General features: G+C 44.3%; 1 protein-coding gene across 3 annotated transcripts in view; it reads left to right on the top strand.

The window, feature by feature from the left end:
- Positions 1-20,342, top strand: part of dlc1 (DLC1 Rho GTPase activating protein) — an 86,096-nt gene extending 65,754 nt beyond the window's left edge. For all 3 annotated transcript variants that reach the window (XM_080029459.1, XM_080029460.1, XM_080029461.1), the window contains 12 exons: positions 857-938; positions 2,230-2,293; positions 5,480-7,218; positions 9,679-9,858; positions 11,102-11,261; positions 12,349-12,556; positions 12,939-13,155; positions 13,829-13,943; positions 15,676-15,891; positions 17,806-18,023; positions 18,619-18,792; positions 18,920-20,342. In XM_080029459.1, the coding sequence (XP_079885585.1) occupies positions 857-938; positions 2,230-2,293; positions 5,480-7,218; positions 9,679-9,858; positions 11,102-11,261; positions 12,349-12,556; positions 12,939-13,155; positions 13,829-13,943; positions 15,676-15,891; positions 17,806-18,023; positions 18,619-18,792; positions 18,920-19,019 (3,473 nt within the window). In that variant the 3' untranslated portion in view covers positions 19,020-20,342. The remainder of the gene's footprint in view (positions 1-856; positions 939-2,229; positions 2,294-5,479; positions 7,219-9,678; positions 9,859-11,101; positions 11,262-12,348; positions 12,557-12,938; positions 13,156-13,828; positions 13,944-15,675; positions 15,892-17,805; positions 18,024-18,618; positions 18,793-18,919) is intronic.
- Positions 20,343-20,348: the final 6 nt, after the last annotated feature.

Raw genomic sequence — 20,348 nt, forward strand, 5'->3', positions numbered from 1 at the left:
TAGGAATTTGTGCCGATACACAACACATTTTTTCTTTTACCTTGTAAATGTGGGACAATCTCTATTGTCTGTGCTGTCAAGACTATTGCCCCTCTAAAGATAAGGCAGACTGATAGGCCCTGGTGCAGTACAGTAGGCTCAAGGTGCTGGCCTTCTTTGAATAGCCTTTTCTTATCATTGCGCCTCAGGGTTTTGGATGCAGGATTCCCATTTTGGGTTGGGTCAACGCATTCCTGGAAAACATCTTAAGGTCCATCCATCCATCCCTGTTGCAGATTATTGTGGTTGATTATCCTTTATGATTTGAGGCACACTTGTATCTGTGTGCCATTATTAATGCTGTGACTTGGCAAATAAGTGAGTGTTAATGAGGTAGTCTAAGGAGAAAGCAGGAAGTGGGACCTAACCCTGTGCAGCGGTGGAGTACCTATTGTCATTCTTCAATCAATCCCCTGTTCTCTCCCTCTGTGCTCCACATCCCCCCTGCCTGCCCGCTCTGAAAGCTGCAGCTGTGTTTGTTTGATCGGCTAAGACGCTACTTCCTCTTTTAGCTTTTCATCAAGACTGTATGGGGGGGGGGGGGGGTGAGACGGAAGGCCCTGGTGGGTGCCTGAGTGGGTGGCTGTTTTGGAGTCTAGTGTCCATATCTTTAGTTTTATCTGAATAAATACATCCAATCAGCGGCAAGGAGGTGCTCACTCATTAATCTCTCTCTCTCTCTCTCTCTCTCTCTCTCTCTCTCTCTCTCTCTCTCTCTCTCTCTCTCTCTCTCTCTCTCTCTCTCTCCCTCTCTCTCTCTCTCTCTCTCTCTCTCTCTCTCCCTCTCTCTCTCTCTCTCTCTCTTTCTGTGTTTTAGACGGCCAGTTTCCCATTGACATCTCCTCGGTCACCAAAGACCATGACTTCCTGGATCGGGACGCTATTGAAGCTCTCTGCAGGTGAGATTCCAAATGCATACTGAACCTTTTCCTACTTGTTTTGTTGCTTTCTTTTCATATGCTACCATGCCATTCCTCTTATCTTTCCTCTTCTTCTTCTTCTTTTGCTGTGCTATCTCTTGCTTTCCCTTCCAAGAGATGATGGCATGACTTCAAAAGGGCTCATGCTTTAGAAAAAGTTGCCTATGAGATGAAAGAGAGACACGATAAGCACCTTGGCGCCCTGCACTGTACCTTACCTCTCTCTCTCTCTCTCTCTCTCTCTCTCTCTCTCTCTCTCTCTCTCTCTTAGTTTCCTATGGCCATACCTTCTTCGTCTTGCTATTTTCTTTGTGGCTGATAGTGTTTAACTCAGTCTTTAGAGTCAGTTGTATCATCCTGGCGGGCACATATTTCACTCCTACACCTTTCAATGTTGGATGTCACCACGCAATGCTCTTTACATTCAGTCTTTCCTTCTATGTTACAGGAGACAAAGGGCATTCTGGCCCATTTGCTCATGCTTTGGCTCGTCGTAGTATCAAATCCTTGTTTGCAGGAAGTTTCAGACTCCTTAGTTTGTGTGTATATGAAAAAGGACTAAGATGGCAGCATGATCGGAGAGGACTGGGTTTTTGCATTTTGCCCTTATCACATTAGTTAGCATATGAGGAGGAGGTTAATGGCTCCTTAATGGAGTTGAGTCCCTTCATCAAATTCGGACTCTCAGTAATATACCACAGCAGGTGTCCCCTCCGTACATCTGGAAGCTATCATCTCAATGCCTCCCTTTCTTAGCAGCCCCCCCCCATCCCCTCCTCCTTCCAAACCCAACCATCCTTCAGTTCCCATCCCTTCATCTCTCCATTGTTACTCGATCTGCTTTAAGAGCTCTCTAGAGGGCGGACCCCACCAGCACCACCCTTGCTCCCCTTCTCCAGGTGGCTAGGAGGGGGGGGGATAAGCTTTCTGCCCCCTCCCCAAGTTGTCGTCGCCACTCCGGCAGATTTCATTCTCCTAGCTCCCTCCTTTTCCTTCTCCCTCTCTTTCTCTTGCCGCTCATGTGGGGATTATCCTTCAGCAGCTCATTAGCCGGCCCTGGGTGCATCCAAGCTCCCCCTTTTTTGTATTTCTCTTCCTCTCTTCTGTTTTTTTCCATCCTGTGTCATCCTTTTTTCCATCTCACACACATCCTCTTGGTGATAAGAGGTTTGTGTTTTAGGTTAAAATCAAAGGGGGAAATATCTTAAAGCACATTTTAAATGTAACCAATGTGGCATGTGTGTGTGTGTGTATGTTCATTTGTTTTCAGGAGACTGAACACCCTCAACAAGTGTGCCCTTATGAGACTGGAGATATCGCCGCAAAGAAAAAGAGTAAGTGCACATGCAAACACTTTAACTCCACTCCTTTTCTGGAAAAGCCTCTTTGCACATCTCCTCAACCACAATTGCATTTCCTCACGTCAACCAGTCAGTCAATTCTCGGCCACAGGGCGAAGCTGAGTTTTCTCTCATCTTGTTTAATGAGAAGGCACCTGTTTGGGGTTTATTTCTATATCAAGTGGGCTGTGAGACCCCCAAGGGGAAGGAGGATAGCTTTAATGTCTAAATGAAGGGGTTTGCGTTCACCGGGACCTCCCCCTACTCAAGGTCCACCTCCCCCCGCCCCCACCCCTTCCTTACCAAAATACTTCCACATAAATCTGTCTCACCACAAAAGGAATTAATATGCCGCTTTCGTAGCAATTCCACAAAATTGTTGGTTTTTAAGTAGCTTTTAAGCAAAACGTCCTCCAACACCACATTCTTAGATTTCACTTTCAAGGAAACAGCCGTTCTGGGAAGTGTTAATGCTCCTCAAAGAAATGAGGGCAGTTCTGAGAATATATCCGTTTTAGACCATGGGTGTTTCAACAACCTAGAAAGGTCTAGACACACTTACACTGTCACTCAGCAACAAGAACTGTTCATTTTGGTACACATTGACCTTAATTCCTTAATGGCCTATAAGTGCTGCATAGTAGCATCCTTGTCCTGTGTGTGGTGGTATTCATTAGGATGACCCTTTTTGTGGCAGCTTTCATTTCAGTGAAGAGGAGAAGAGTCGTAGAGGTTATTTGCCATCTTTGTGATGACAACCCCCTCCTTCGACAGCTTTGGAATGCATTGATCTCCTTATGTCTTAACATTCCCTCTGTCTTAAATCTCCATCACCCTTTTAAAAATGTTTCCCCCAGTTAAGTATTTCAATCTGTCTAATTGCCATCATAAAACAAATTGTTACAGACTCCTTGGAACATTGAAAGTGTTCACCATTGCAGTCAGTGCTTCATGGCTTTATGAATGTTGGTATATCTCCAGAATGTTGACAAATGATTGACGCTCTGTTGGGCAATCGCCAATCTCTATGCACACTGAATAGCGTGCAGTTATCTCACATTCCAAACCAAGTCCTGTATACGTGGCATGTATATAACACACGCTTTGTTAATTTTTATTTTAAATTACTTAATTTCAATTTCCACTGTAACACATTTAAGTAATGATGCCTTCTGTATGTGGAGCCGATTTAAGCAGTGAAAATGGAAAACTGGCACCCGACTAGTGGAACATAGATTTTGTGGTTTTGATCATTTTTCTACTGGAATTTGTGCATTCAAAGCACCAATGTACTGGCACTGCTTAAGTCAGTTGCTTTCTAAACGGTTTGTTTTGACACATACAACAACGTTTTTAGAGTTCAGATATAGATAAGGCTTAGGAAAGGCAAGGAGGAGAAGGTGTTTAATTTTAACTGTGGCATGTGGTTTGGTTTTATGAGCTGGGGTCCTCCACTTTGATTGGGATTTGTGAAAAAGTTTCCTTTGAACTTTCCCAGCTTTGTGTGTGTGCGTGTGCGTGTGTTAGCCTGGCTCCGCCCGCCTACCTACTTCCGCCCAAATTTCATTTTCCCTTCAGTAGTCAGTCTGGTGGTGGGGCGTATCAGTGAGATTTTTCCAAACAGACTTCTGAGTATCCAATCAGCGAAAAGAGGAAGTGGCTGAGAACGACAGGTCGAAGTCGCGCTCCAGTTTCAGTTGAATGCTGCGTTCCCTTACGCTCGGAACTCGGAAATTTCCGACTTGGTAGTTCCGAGTTCCGACCTGTCTGTGTTCCAGTGCATCTGCTCGGGAAAGTATGGACGCCTACAACCTTTCTCATCCAAATAACTAAACGTTAGGCTCTAACAAGTTACCGTTGCCAGATACCGGTAGATCCATAGACTACAATATGTAGTGAAGTCGGAAATTTCCGAGTTCCCTGAACGCACCGTCAGAAGCCGGCTCACGACCAAACGTTATGCGATTGGTTGGCTAATCCAGAGTGGCACTGAGCAGATCCAATAGTTTTAAACTTCAACAGACACCCGCCTCCAAGTGAGTTAACGTTTGCCAATTACAGCACTTCCAGACCTTCTGTACAAATGAAATGAAGTACGATGGTCTGGTAGCGCCAGGCTACGTGTGTGTGTGTGTGTGTCTGTGTGTGTGTGTGTGCATGTGTGTGTGTGTCAATGAAAGACTGTCAATATCTCCGTCATGGATAAAGAATAAGGACTGACAAGCAGTGTGTCAGTGATGCTGTCTTCTCACACTCTGTGTGTGTGTGTGTGTGTGTGCGTGCGTGCGTGCGTGTGTGTGTGCGTGCGTGCGTGCGTGCGTGCGTGCGTGCGTACAGACAGAGGGGATAAAGACTGTAGGGGGCTATGACCCCAGTCTGGCCGGCTGCATTGTGAGCTATGGGGGTCATAATGGAATTTCCTGAACTCTCTTAAGGGCCTTAGATATATTAACCAAACTGGGGGAGGTGTGTGCATCTCGTGAAGGTGCATTTGCACTAGATGTGACTCACCACTGGCCAACTTTGTCATGTGAATGCATAGTTCAAACAGTCAGGTAGTGACTCATGTTTACTGGCCGACCATGGATGTCATTCCATGCTTAACCACAAGACATTAGTTTAAGATAAAGTTCTGCTAAACCATTGTTTTGTTACTTGATTGGCATGTCATATATCCCCCAAGATGAATTCCTTATTAAATAATCTTTATACATTTTGAAGGCATTTGATAGCCACAGTAAACCAGGATACTGCATATGGTTAGACCCAGTCATTTATTCATTAAAGGCAATACAAACAGTGCAAACCAAACAAATTAAGTAATTACAATAAAAAAGCAATTATAACTAATATCAAATGGGCAAAACACTAGATAACAACAAGCAGATAGTATTACACGATGTCAAGCAGATGAGACCTGATACAGTAACGTCACTCTAACAACTGAACGTGAATGGTCCATTGGCAATATGCAAGTGTGACAATTATAAAATGCAGTCCATAACTCCACAAAGTTTCCTGGACCAAGGTGAGGAATGTTGGAGAAGAAATGGGAAAAGTAGCAGTGCATAATGTCCTCTAACTGTTCCTTTTTCCCTTGCTCCCTTTTTTCCATCTCCTCTTGCTCTTTCTTTCTTTTCCATCTCCCTTTTTTCCCCTCCTTCTCCTCCCTTTCTCCAGAGTGAGGACTCCGATGAGGACGAGCCCTGTGCCATCAGTGGCCGCTGGACCTTCCAGAGGGACAGCAAGCGCTGGTCCCGCATGGAGGAGATGGAGGTTTTTTCCTCGCTGCCCGCGGACGCTGCAGCGCTGGCGTTTCCTAAGGAGCAAGTCTCCCAGAAAGGCCAGCGTGAGGTGCTGCGTGAAGGCACCAGCTCAGAGAGCGTGCTGACCGACCTCAGTGAGCAGCCTGAGGTGGGCTCCCTCCACAGCAGCGAGAGTGTGGGCCGCCAAGAAGAAGAGAAGAGCCGCGGTGCCGCCCGGACAAACGACGGCGCCGCGCCCGCCGCTGGTGCCACTCGTGCCAGCTCCGTAGCTAGCATGTGTTCCAGCTCGGGCACGGGCGGCTCGGAATGCCCCCTGAACGAGGACTCTCTCTCTGACGGCATGCCTCCCTCGCCCCTGGAGACACTGGGACAGTTCACCTTTGATGTGAATACAGGGATGGTGGGACTGGGAGGAGGTGGAAGCCTGGACAGAGGCGGCGGCAGTGGCAAAAGCACACGCTCGCGGGCTAAGAGCTTCCTCAAGAGGATGGAGAGTCTGCGGCTACGCAGCGGCACCACGTCCAAGAGGAAGAAGAAGGGCAGCACTAGCGGAGGGAAGATAGAGATCAGTGGGCCCGTCATCAAGGAGGGTCTGGACGACGACAAGCTGCGCAGCCTCAACTGTGTGGACATCTCCAGCATCAACCTCAACCAGAACCTCAATCACCACCACCGCAATCCCACCCAGACCATGACACTCAACCGCAACCGCTCCGTGTCCTACTCCACTCAGACCAGCAACGGCAGCACCGGGAGCTCGGGCAGCAGCCAGTCCGAGGCCAGCAGCGGCAGCGCGGTCAGCACGCCCAGCCCGGTGACTCGCGCTCGCAGCCACAGCATCGCCGCGGGCTCTACCAAGAGAGGAGGCATGTATCTGGAGGGGTTTGATCCCTTCAGCGTTCTCCAACAGCAAGCCTCAGGCGATCGACAGCCCGACACGGCCCCCGCGCCCAAATCTGCCCCGCCCGTCCCCTGCCAGGCCACCAACGGGATGACGGTTAACGAAAAGAACCACAGGAACAACCGCAGCATTCCAGACAACAGCAGACGAGCGCGGGAAGAAGAAGAAGAGGAGGAGGAGGAGGAGGGGGAAGAGGAGGAGGAGGGCACGATCTTCTTTTACTTACCCGAAGGTCACAAGCCCGGGACCTTCCCCAGAGCGCTGCAGGACGGGAGCACGCGCAACAACAACAACGGGAACGGGAACTCCTCTCAGGCGACCCTCAGGGGGCGCCAGAGCAGACGGCAGCACCGCAGCTCCTCGGGCTCCATGGACAGCCGGCTCAGTTTCTACGACAACGTGCCCTACACCGAGAGAGAGGAAGAGGGGGAGGAGGAGGAAGAGGGGGACCAACGCAAGCTGGAGCAAGTGCTGCAACACGTCAGCGGCCTGCAGCGCTTTGTCAACGCCTGGTCAGAGGCCGTGGCTAAACAGGAGGAGGAGGAAGAGGAGGAGGAAGAGGAAGACGGGGACTCGGACTCTGCGCTGGACTCGGCCTCCCCGTGTCCCTCCTCCCCCCTGCAGAACAGGCTGGAGGAGACGGAGAACGGCAGTGACCAAGACAGCACGGGCAACCCCCTGGGAGAGGGAGAGGAGGGGATGAGAGAGAGGCGAGATTCGGGCGTCGGCGCGTCTCTAACCAGAACCAGCAGGTCAGTGGAGGGAAAATCTGAACTGTTTTATTATTAAAGGTGTAGTCAAAATTCAAATCAGAGTCAAATCAGTGAATATTCTCCTAGAAAATCACCTCCAGTGTTTATAGGCTACACAGCCTATAGGATCTGTTAATGGGCATGTTGCTAGCTAGGGCCCCACCTTTGTTTACATACCCTTTGTTTGTTTACACACCAGTTCAGTGTTTCCCGCAGGATTTTTTTCAGCAGCGGTGCTGTGGTCCCCGAACCCTCTAGGGGGGTCCGGGGGCATGCCCACCCCGGCCAAATTTTTTTTGTACTGTACATTGGAATCCATGAATCTGGGGCACTTTGAGAGGAGAGTATGCACTTAAAACCTATTCACACCGTCCTGTGTATTACTGTAGATAGGATTATTGGTGTTGTAACTTTGCCTTTTGTGTCTTGATTTACAGATTTTGACATTTTTGTATAGAAATTAATTTTAAACAAAAAATGCCACAATGCAAAAATAATTTGCACAATTTATTTACAGATTTTTGCCTAATGCTTAAACACTAAAAGTGGTTGCTATGCCCAAAGCATCACAAACTCTGACTTTTGTAACCATGCCCTAAAGAAAAGCACCAACCCTACAAACACAATAAGTGCTTTGCACTGTATTTGAAATTCTCCAACACACTTCTTTCAAAACACTACACACTGTTTTTTACATAAGACACATTATTCAAAAATTAAATCTCCTGCAATCATGGGCAAAACACCTCTCAGGATCTACCATTGTACCCTCTCTCTCTTGTTCTCCTTGCTTCTCTGTCTCTTCTCTTTCCTCCCTTACTTGGTCTACCTGTATTTTCTGTAATAAACTTGAGCACTTAAACAACAAGTAAGAAATGCTAGAAATCTTATTTGTTTCCTTCAAATTACTATACATGTATTTGTAATGTTCAAATAATATCACCTAGCATTATGCATTCAAATCCAAAAGAAAATTCTCATTAGCTTGAAAGTTTGCTTCCCTAATTTGACTTACTAACCTCAGCTCCTCCATTGTCCTCGTCTGCCTTTCTTTTTCACCCAGCTTTTTAGACTCATCTGCAAATGTAATATATATTATTTAACTATGTATATATACATTGTGCACAGTGCATCCCTTAAGAGCTTGTACCAGCCTTTTAACCTCTGAGCCCTAAGCCATTTTTGAGATGTTTTGGTTCGCCTGGATTTATTCTCTTATTAAGATTGCATTCATCACCCCTATAATGCATAGCTGTCAAGCTATCATTTATTTGGGTCACAACCTGGACTATCAGAATATGTGTGCTGCAGTGATGTCGTTTGAATGTAGGAAATTATCAATTAAACAGTAAAAAAGGCCAAAAAATATCTCAGTTATTTATTGATATGACACAAAAAGGCACATTGATTAAGCTTGTTATTGCTTAAAACACTTCTTCTTAGTCTTGGGAGTCAAAAAGTGATGAGAAAATTCTAAAATAAATATAAGTTATACATAATAGAAACTATTCATGCTCTTTTAAAAAGTCCATAGGCTTTTTCCCTGCATTTATGCTAATGCCACATGTTTACAGGCGATTAGCATAAATCCCTAACTAAAATACGCGATGAAAACGGATTTTATATGGCAATAAAGAACAACATCGGATCTAACAGTATGGATTCATTTTTCAAAGTTCCCAAACTACCTAGGCCGCTGCTGTGTGAACGTGCGGGAAACACTGCAGTTTACAGAGCCCAGGCAAACATTGATTTTGACAACAAGCCTTTGCCAGAATCGGGTTGTTTCACACAAATGTTGAGGGAACAAACGTAGACATGTTTACTAGAATACAATGGAGGTGAATTAATCAGTGGTGCTAATAGAAATAAAGGATAATATGGAAGAAATGTCAGCAGCAACAATCTCGTTTCAGAAACGGGGTCACTGGTATTCTGGGTAATCCAAAGACCTCAAATGTTATTGTAAAGACCATTTCTTCTCTACCGCTTCCAATCCAGCTCATGATTTTAGCCTCTTTCTTTAAAGTCTACTGGCTAGCGTTACCTTATTGCATGAAATACACAATAGTATTAGGACAAACACCGAGGTACCAACATTACGTCTCCTTACGTAATGGAGCTGGATCCTCTGGAATGCTGCTCGGTCTCCGTGGGGACCGTTGCTGTTCATTCGGGAATCCTCAGGCAGAATTGCATTTGGGAGGTGGAGGAGGGGGGGGGGGTCTTTGATGGATCCCTTGATGGATGTGTACATAAATCCCTGTAATCCCTTAACTGATAACTTGGCACACACAAGAAAAACTACAAATACTGTGTCACGTTATTTTCAGAGTGTATGTGTACACAAAAAAGCATGGGGCAGATCCAAAGACTGCTCTTTTTGTCTTTTCCTCCTTAAATCAACCTTCTTCTTCCCATGTCTCAATTTGTGCTCTCTTCTTTCTCCTTCTCTTTCAGACCTCAGAAACTGCGTTGGCCGAGCTTCCAGAACTCCCACAGGCCCAGTGTGGCCTCGGCCCAGCTGCAGATCAGCTGCCAGTCTGTGCTCCAGATGAATCTGCTCCAGAAGCTCTCGCTGCTGCAGCTCACCGCTCTGCTGGAGAAACACACCCCGACAAACAAACACGGCTTTAGCTGGTGAGTGATCGGGAGGGACATGCAGAGTGTGTATGTATTAAGGAGAATCAGATTGTTTTTGTATGCGGATTGTTCAACACATACACACGGCTTATTGTTCCTCGTAAGTGATGCCCTTTTGAATTGATCCTATTTAGCCATTTATTCCATCCAACTACTGCTACCCGTCCATCCCAGCCGTCTCCCAATACCCTTCCATCTGCAGGTTGTTGTGTAGCGCGGTGACGGCTGTCCACAGAGGTTGGGTTTCACATTCTTTTCCCAGGCCCGTAATTGCTGGGAAAGGGTGTACATTGTCTTTTTCTCAACGGGGCAATCACGGCAGTTCACACGCATGGTGTTACAAGAGCTGCAGGCTGGAAAGATTGGTCCTCGACAATTACCCCCTCCCGCACCAATACCCTCTCTTTTTAAAGACTATTGGTTGTGACCTCACTTAACATGCTGCTCAGGGCTCTCCTCTGGCATCTAATATCCCTCCTTGTTATTGTATTTTGGAGTCACTTACTTCCTGTATTTTGGGGGGTAAAGTGAAATACTGGGGGAGGGAATATCCTGATAGTCGATTTAATGCGAATTTCTAAACTGAAAAACTAAATTTTTTACAACATCTGAAGTAAGTTTTTTCCTACTTTTACAAAGTCCAACATAGAAAGTGAACGTTTAAGTTAAAAATTCCATAATTGTGTTGTGTTTTTCCACCTTGTCCCTGTTTCCTCTACCTTCCTTGGCCAGGAATAGAAAGCGTAATGGCCCTAGCTCGTCTTAAGACAGAGGCCACTTGTTGGCCGCTGGAGGCCCACACATATTCAGAATTCCGCTTTGGGATCATAATATGCTCCAAACTCTGAGTCTTGTGAACGCCTGCTCGTACAAAGACTAGCTTGTCCTGAGTCACACATTACGTCTCTCTGCTAAAGACACTCGTACCCAGGCAGATGGAGAGCCATAAATCCGTGGGCACATTCTTGTGTGGTCGGGGTTGCATTCAACTCTGGGTTTGTGGTTATAGACCTGGTGTACACATACACACACAAACACACACACATACACACACACACACACACACACACACACACACACACACACACACACACACACACACACACACACACACACACACACACACACACACACAGAGTAACAACTAGTGAGACACAAAGTTGACTTTGCTTAATCCATATTAAATTCCATTCAATAGCAGATACTGATGAGTTTACTTTATCGTGTGTGAATGTTGCAGGGCCGTGCCAAAATTCATGAAGCGGATCAAGGTGCGCGACTACAAAGGCAGGAATGTGTTCGGTGTGCCGCTACAAGTCATCGTCCAGCGGACAGGACAGCCCCTCCCTCAGGGAATCCAGCAGGCCATGCGCTATCTACGCAATCAGTGCCTCGACCAGGTAACATGAAGTACACAAATAAATACTCATGTATGGACAGATGTATACATAATACCCAGCATTTGCCGTAATTGTGGGGTATATGTAAAGTCACAATCCCAAACTGTTATTTAGCTTTAAGTACTGTTTTGAGATTCCATGCCAGAGAGAGAAAAAAAGGTTGTATTTTAAGGTTATATAACACCTCAATTTGAAGACATCTGCATTCAGTCAAATATTCATCCATGATTGTTTAACTATCATGGATTGTTTAACTGCTACGTCTTATGTTACATAAGATGTAGCAGTGAATTCCAACAAAAAAAACTGATATCCCGACGTAGCAGTGAATTCCGAAAAAAAAAAAACTGATATCCCCTTAGTCTGTGTGTGTACCCTTTCTATCTTTCGTCCTTTTTTTCTCTTCATGCTTTTTCACATTCTCTGGCACTTGGAGGCCCCGAGAGGGTCACAGTGTGCAGCTGTTAAGTCACCTGTGCCTGTCTGTTTAATCCACAGACATAATAAGAATGTTTCTTGGACCGTGTGTGTGTACATCCATGAAGAAGAAAAAAGAGGCAGCATGGGGAAACTAGCTTTTAATGGAGGGCAAAACAGAAAAGCCAGTGGTGGGTTTCTTTTTAAAGCAGGACAAGGCGCCTCTGTTTGGAAGTGGTGAAAACTCACGTAAAATATTCAGGCTGGACAAGCCAACGGTTCTTTTTCTCTTTTTCCTCCCCAACAGTGCCATTTCACACAGCCCTATAAGGCCACTGATAGGGTCCTTCACAACATGCGGTACAAGAATGTCTACTGGCTGTCACAGAGTTTCTTGTAAATTCAGAATGCTGTGATGATGTAACCATGTTGACTGTAAGCTTTAGATTTGGGGGATCAAACATTTATTTGCAATGGTAACAGCCTGCAGCTTTAAAAAAGACCTCTTTTGGTATGTGGTCTGGACACGTTAATCATTTTTGATGCAACTTAAATGATAGGATCAAGCAAGTGTACTCTGAGACCAGCAAAGCAATTATTGTTCAAAGCTGGCCCTTATCAGCTTTCTGTGCATGTGCGCATGACCTCACTCTTTCCCTCTTTTTTCCAGGTGGGTCTCTTCAGGAAATCAGGAGTGAAGTCACGTATCCAAGCTCTGCGTCAGATGAACGAGGCGAGCGGCGCGGACGGCGGTGGAGTCAACTACGAGGGCCAGTCGGCGTACGACGTCGCCGACATGCTCAAGCAGTACTTCAGAGATCTGCCAGAACCCCTGCTCACTAGCAAACTGTCTGAGACCTTCCTCCAGATCTATCAGTGTAAGAGCACTGACACGAACAACAACAGAGTGTGAATTAAATCTTGTAGAGTCATCCCAAATGCCTTTTACCTCACATACACACGTGTGTAGAGGGATTGCCTGAGGGGCTGCAGACTTTTGCTGGAAACCGTAAAAAAAAAACAGAGATGTTTTACTCCTCATTGTTAACAAGGACATCTTCAGTTCACGATTGCTGCAATAGGAATTGTTTATGTAAGTACTCGTAGGCTTATGCAACACGGATCCAGTCATAGCTCATTGCTGGCAGGCGCCCTACACAAACTTTCCCTTAGTTATCCTGCGGACACAAAAAGAAAGATGACATATTGAAGAACGAGAGTGGTTATTAGTCTTTCTCATCCCCCTCTCTTCCTCTGCAGACATGCCCAAAGAGCTGCGTCTGCAGGCGGTGCGCGCTGCCGTGCTGCTGCTGCCCGACGAGAACCGCGAGGCTCTGAGGACTCTGCTGTGTCTGCTGAGTGATGTGACGGCCAGCGTAGGAGAGAACCAGATGACCCCCACCAACCTGGCTGTGTGTCTGGCCCCATCCCTCTTCCACCTCAACACACTGCGCCGCAAGGAGAGCTCCTCACCCAGGTGCATGTCCCCTCTACACAAGGGCTCGCTCCACTATGGCAAAAAAAAATCCTGATGATCTCATTGATTTTGATTTATATTGGGATAACAAGTATCCAACACAATAATTACCTTTCTTTTATTTATTATAATTGTTTTTTTTTTAATTAAAAATCCTTGTCTAATTTATTATTTCTATTATTTTCTATCTACTATTCTAGTATTATCCCTATGTGGCACTAATACCTCTGTTGTATTTAGAATATTTTGTATTTATTTATTGGAAAAGCTGTATTTTTTAATTATAACATTGCCTTTATTTGGATTCCGGTCGCTGACACAGTTATTGTTATGAGCAGCTTATGCAACATGCAATATGCTGTACATTCTCAACAACAGGAAAAGGGTCATGCTAAAGAAACAAAAGAGGGGTGGGGGGGAGAAAAAGGAAGAGAACATGGTTTGGAAAAAAAGGGAGGAAGGGAGATAGACAAAGGAAAAAGAAAGGTTACATAAACATCTTTACCTCATTAAGCAGCGCATATGTTTGTTCCATATTTGGCAGCCTAGGGTTCAGCAGGTGCAAAGCGCTTCCTCCGCCCCCCCCCCCCCCAGTCTCATTGTCTGTCTGGATGATGGAGGCTGTTTCTGATGCTGTTGTGTCTACTTGTTCTTATTCCCCCTCGGTCTATAGGGTGATGAACAGAAAGCAGACACTGGGGAAGCCGGACCAGAGAGACCTGAACGAGAACCTGGCTGCCACTCACGGGCTGGCGCACATGATCCAGGAGTGCCGAAAACTCTTCCGGGTCAGTAGTTTAAAACACAAGAGTTGATTCAAGTTGGCAAGACAAGGGAAAAGCTTAAGTTCATATCTGGCAAACTGCATGATGGGTTTTTGTTGTCCTGACAGAATGAATGTCACCTCTGGCTCACCGTGTACCATGTCATTTACCAAACACCTCACGTGCCCATGTTTGTCCCGTAAACAAACATTGTCCCATTCACATAACGCGATGATCCAATTCATGCTGTCATTTGTCTTTTGGTTGTGCAGAACATGTCTTAGTTCATTTAAACCAAACCACATAAACAGGAAATGATTCTCAAACTACACAAATACAATCCAATAACAGTGCCATTCAGTTAAAACGTTGCCCTGCCCAGTGCAGTCCTCTCCGATATGCAACAGTCAATGCTAAAAGGCTGCATACTGTGGGTCATTACTGTGGAAAGTTTAATTCGATTGCGGGATAACTTCCTGGCGTGGTCACATCTCACAACAATTTAACTCAATTACCTCGCAAATAATTTTCCTTTAATCTCTATTTGATTGTGGAGCCTCATATAAGTAATATGACATATGGCATAACTGACTGTAATTTTCCTTCTTTTCAACAAGCCATTTATTATCAAATGAAAAAGCTTTTCTTAGACACTAATGTTGTTAGTCATCAATTGAACCTGAAAGATGGCAGGGACAAAAAAGATGGAGATAGAGAGAGAAAGAATGATAATTAGCTATGGAAACAAGATAAAGATAGGATGTGTTGTCTATCCCTTTTTTAATTGTTTAACATCCTTGGACACATAACACAGTTTCCAATCATACAATGGAATTAATGTACTCAGGGTGGAGATTCCTGATAAATACAAAACATGGAGAGGAGACTGAGCTTTTAAAAAACATAGAAATTCTCAGCTTTGATTATTACCCATGTCTGATGTGGTTTTTATCCATATATTCTACATTAACTAGTGAAACTATTCTTCAAATGATCTTATTGATACTGTATAATCCTTCTTGAAATCCAGAATATGTAAATTTGTTAAAGTGTTATTTTTTTTTCCTTTTTTAAAAAAAAGTTTATGACTCCACAACTTCTTGTGTACGTTGCATATTGAAACGTGGTTGGCCTACTAAGTTGTGATGTCACAAAATCACATTGGCACGTAGTCTCAAACTTAAACTCAGTTTTCAGGTGAGCATAGAGACATTTTAGCAGGTAAAGGAAACAGCCTTCTAGTCAAACTCGGCCCATAAATCCATCTGCACAGCGAGGCTTAAATAGAAAGAGTTAAAGTTAAAAAAACAATATGCAAAGCACTCCTTTATATGTCCTACTACTGTTGTGTGGGACAATATTGGTGTAGACTTTAAATTATGTTTCTCTGAAATGAGGAATTAAAAACCAAATCGAACACATGTGACCCTCATACTCCCTGGGCCATTAGCAGCCAGGGACCCTGGCTGCTAATGGCCTCGGGTGAATCATATGGAGAAATTAGCATGGACTCTCCCGGTCTTCCTAAGGCGGCTGTGGCGAAGCGGCTAGGGCGGTCGTACACTGGGTTGCAGGGTCGGTGGTTCGATCACCCTGTCTCCCCGCTACATGTCGAAGTGTCCCTGGGCAAGACACTGAGCCCGAAATTGCTCGGTTGTGTACAAAACAATGTAACAAATTAAAAAATATTAGGGAAAAGAGCTGTATAAGTGAAGTCCATTGACCATTTCCCTCTCCTTCCCTTTAACCCCTACAGATCCCAGAGGAGATGAGCCGATGCAGGAACTCTTATGTGGAGCAGGCTCTGTTGCCCGGGCGGCTAGAGGACCTGTCTAATGAAGGGGCGGAGCAGGGAGGATACAGGGCCTTCATGAGGGACAGCCTGGACACACTGCTCAAAGACGCCAAGGACAAGTTTAAAGGCTACGACAGCTGCTCCACTCCCGAACACGCAGAGCTGGCCTATAGGAAGGTAAGCAGCAGACTGTTGAGTTTAATCATCAACTCATTTACATTTTTTTCATTTAACCTTTATTTCTACTCGAGAGATCAATTGAGGGGTGGCGAACCTCAGTTGCAATGATGTCGAGTCAAACAAATGCAAAGCAAAAACTACGATACATACTGTATATACACAATATACAATGCAAAACATCAAATACACAACAAGCTGATGAAGAGACAAAACAATTGAGACGTTGAGACAGCGATGTAGAATGGCTGCAATTAAAATGAAATGGGTGAAAGTACAATGCAGCCTAATAAAAACAGTTACAGGTAGAGTTCGGCAGATTAAAGATAATATGTCTAAATTTGGTAAAGGATATGAAGGTATTTATTTAAATGTTTTGCTACTCACTACTGCTCTTACTTTTCTCCCATGTAAATCATCTATCCAGCCTATTTATTTGATGTTTAAATGTATTTTGTGAATACAGTGACACATATGCCACACAGAGAAAGTAATGAAATTCATGAAATGTGAGAGAGAGAACATATATCATCAGTCAGTCTGTCTGTAGTGTTTAAACAAGCAAGCATTTAGGCGCACCCTGCCTTTTTCAACTATCTGTGTTTCCTGTCTTCTCCTTTTCCTCTTCATGTCCTCCCTTTCCAAATTCTCTCCTGCCTCTCGAAATATCTGGTGGAAAAAACGTAATTTAGGGTTTTCCTGTATAGGAACACATCCGTGTGAAAGTGGCCTGACCCCTCGCCTTCTTACTCCCATCCCAGTGCTGGACTCTATCCCACAATGACATCAGCTTCACACACATACACACACACACACACACACACACACACACTGACATATACAAGCTCACCATTATCCCAGGCCTACATTTCCTGTGTCTAGTGCACAAGGGCTCTGTATGAGGTTATCTCTTTGCTCCAGTTTGGGAGTCACAAGGCGCAGCAGCAGAGTGCGTGTTCTTCATCATTTCTGACGGCAGAACGAAGCAGCTGACTTGGCCAACGGCGCATTGGGGAGACTTTGAAACACAAGCCTGACTGTTGCGCGTTAAATTGTGGCCGGATTTTCCAATTCCTCTGCAAATATGACAGATAAGATTAGATATCCTAATGGAAACTTCCAGAAACTTGCATAAGACACTCAAAGGTCATACATATTTATCATGTTAACCCCTTACTTAACATCTGACAGATTTAACTAAACCTTTATCTAATCCGTCACTTCACTGCCATGACAACTCGGAAACTTTTATTTTTTAAGGGATTTTTTTTCGCTCAGGACTACTATCAGTTTCAGGCTTCGCTTTTTTTCTGATCCCCGGTTAAGAATTCTGTGTAAATGAATTGAGCCGTACCCTTTAGGTGTTAAGTAAGGATGGGACCTATTCCATCCAAGATCGGTATATCAGTATAACTCTTTTTTAAAAGTAATTTATTTTTATGAAAGAAAATGTAATTTTAGGACCATAGCTGTGTGATAAAGCACATATTGAAAAGAATTAAGCAATTAAAATGTTTTTATTTCTTCTGTATTCAACTCGTTCAAAGCAGTTCAGATAAACCTATTTGTTGCTCTTTTAAATTAGAATTAGAATTGCTGTGTTGCTTAAGCCTTCCTAAGCTTAGGCATCACATCCCCACCAACAAAGAAATGTGTAATAATTATGATGTCGGACAGTATCGGTATCAGCCGATATCCAGAATTCAGATATCGGGAAAAATAAAATCAGTGCATGTCCGGTGTTAAGGTGCTGATGTCCACGGTTTGCATGTAGATATTTGTTGCATGTCATTTCCAATTGCTTTCTCTCCCCTCGTTTCCTGTCATGTCTCTGCTCTCTATCAAATCAAATGAAGAAGAAGTCAAACTGTGTGTTAAAAGTCATTGGGCCTTTTTTCTGTCTGTTTTCATCAGGTGCATGACGGCTTTCCACTGCGGCTGTGGAAGGTTACCGTGGAGATGCCGGCGGCCCCCGAGGAGGTTCTGACCCGAGTGCTGCGGGAGCAGGGCCACTGGGACGAGGACCTGCTGGAGAGCCGGGTGGTGGAGACCCTGGACGAGAGGACGGAGGTCTACCAGTACGTCAGGAACACCATGGCTCCTCATCCAACCAGAGACCACCTGGTGCTCAGGTAGAGACACGCCCACCTTCTTTTTGCTCTCATCAAAGTGTTGTTCTGTGTGGACATTTGTTAACAAAAAAAAAAAAAAAAAGTTACAACAAAATTCAGACTGATGAGTTCATTCTTTTGAGTTGGAAAAAAAACTCAATAGTGAAAGGAGAATTACAAGTGACATTTAGTTTGTTAATGTACATGTTAAATCACTCTATATTCATACAGCAATCACTTTAACAGTATGCGCAGTTTATAACACATATTCATTCAGCTTTGCAGTAATTGCCAGAAAAAATGTTGAGTATCCCGCTTGTTGTTAGTATCTGACGGAGACGTCAGATACTTCACGTGGTGGAGACGTAGGGATGAGGGAGGGGACTGCTAACTGCAGTCACTGACAGGAAGTTAGCTAAAAGGGCCATATCACTTCTCCTTTAAAAAAACACAAGTGAACAACTAACATTTTATTAATTTGTAGATTTACAGTATGTTAGGTGAATCCAGCTCTTTTGTCCACAAAGCATTAACTCATTTTAGCAGAAACTCGTTGTTTCAGTCTTTTATTAAATGTCGGTAGTTAATCCAAACTCTTTTCGTCTTTCTCTACCAGAACATGGGTAACAGACCTGCCAAAGGGAGCGTGTGCCTTGCTGTGTGTATCTGTGGAGCACGAGGGCGCACCTGTGGTAGGGGTTCGGGCCAATGTCCTCACCTCACGCTACTACATCGAGCCCTGCGGAGCCAACAAATCCAGATTGACACATATTTCCAGGATCGACTGCAGGTGTGTGAATATAACTGAGAGAAGAAAATACAAATTGAGGATTAGATCAAACACTAGGTTTATTGTCAATTTTCTTTTTTTAGCACAATAAAGTAACACCATGTCTTTGTTTCTGTTTGTTTTTCAGGGGTCGTTTCCCTGAGTGGTACAATAAACTGTATGGACACTTGACTGCTGCTGAGGTGGCGCGGATACGTGACTCATTCACCGTGCCCATGGACAAATGAGAAAGGCAGTGTATGCAATTTGAGCATAACGTCAGACTCAACGGCTCAAAATGACTCATTCCACCCATTCCAGCACAGAGGTCGATGGGGTCCAAGCCTCTACATGCTCACATTTAAAAGGACAACTCCTGGATCCTGGATTGAAGGACTTTTTGCTCTGATTTTGCCACAACAGACTAATGTTATTGTATAAAAATTGTCCCGTTAGGGCTCTCAGTGCGCTGCCAAGAAGACTTGTGTCACACAAACATTTGTCTGAGCCAAAGGACATGATGTTGATGCAGGACGGAAGGTTTCAACTTTATCCAAAAGGGTGCTATTGCTTCTGAGAAGCAAGGGGGGGAGGGGGGTCAATGAATGTCTGTGTGAGTGTATGAGTGTTCATATCAAAACAAACGGTTAACAAATAGATATTCCTCACACTGGTTTTCCAGTGGCAGCATAACGTGTACATACAGTATTCAGTTCACAGTAATGCTTTGTGTCCGTCTTGTGTTACCTCTATCCCCCTTTGTTTTCTTCCTGTTACAGCAAAGCAGAGGAGGAATCATAGACAATAATATTATAGGCAGTTGATAGATGAACCCATGGGTGAAGAAAGATGTGAATGTGCTGGTAATATGCAGAGTGAGTGGAGACAATAGACAGGATGTAGAGTGAGGTGACAGGTGGCCCATGGCACAGAGGGTTTTAGTGGTTCAGCAGCGGAAAGCAGAGACAAGATGAGAATTGGTGGCTGGCTCACCAAACAGACAGAAGGATATGGAACGATAAAAAACAGCCTCATGTGCTAACATATAAATAGATTGTCCCTTCATGCCCTCAAGAAGAATCAAAATGACTGAGGCTAAGTGCAGGACGAGGGAATGTTGCATATTTCACAGGATCACCAATGAAACTAAAATTCAAAACCAACAGATTTACAATAATGGACCAAAATTGCAGATGAAAGAAGTAGCTTTCCCATATTGAGCTTTTTGTCACTATTTAAAACGGGAAAGAAAAAAAGTCAGAGGTTGTAAAGAGCACAGTCAGTTAAAGAAAAATTAAATCCCTTGTAAACACTTTGTGTTTGTTTTTTCATAAAAAAGAAAGATTACAGTTAATTTTGATGTACATGAGGACCGGGATAAAGAAACGATGCACAGTTCTGACTTGGGAACATCTGGCTATAGTCCTCTAAAAGTTGGTCTGAAGAAAAATGGTCCTTTTATAAAGGTGGAGATTTTACAGGTTTTACTGTAAAGTAGAGAGGGCAGATTTAATGTTTGTTCGACTTTAAAGGAAGGAAAACTATCTTTGTGTAAGCTTCTTTCTCCGTGCTGTCAT

This window comes from Ammodytes marinus (assembly GCF_949987685.1).
Source record: "Ammodytes marinus genome assembly, chromosome: 6".
In the NCBI taxonomy this organism is placed as follows: Eukaryota; Metazoa; Chordata; class Actinopteri; order Uranoscopiformes; family Ammodytidae; genus Ammodytes; species Ammodytes marinus.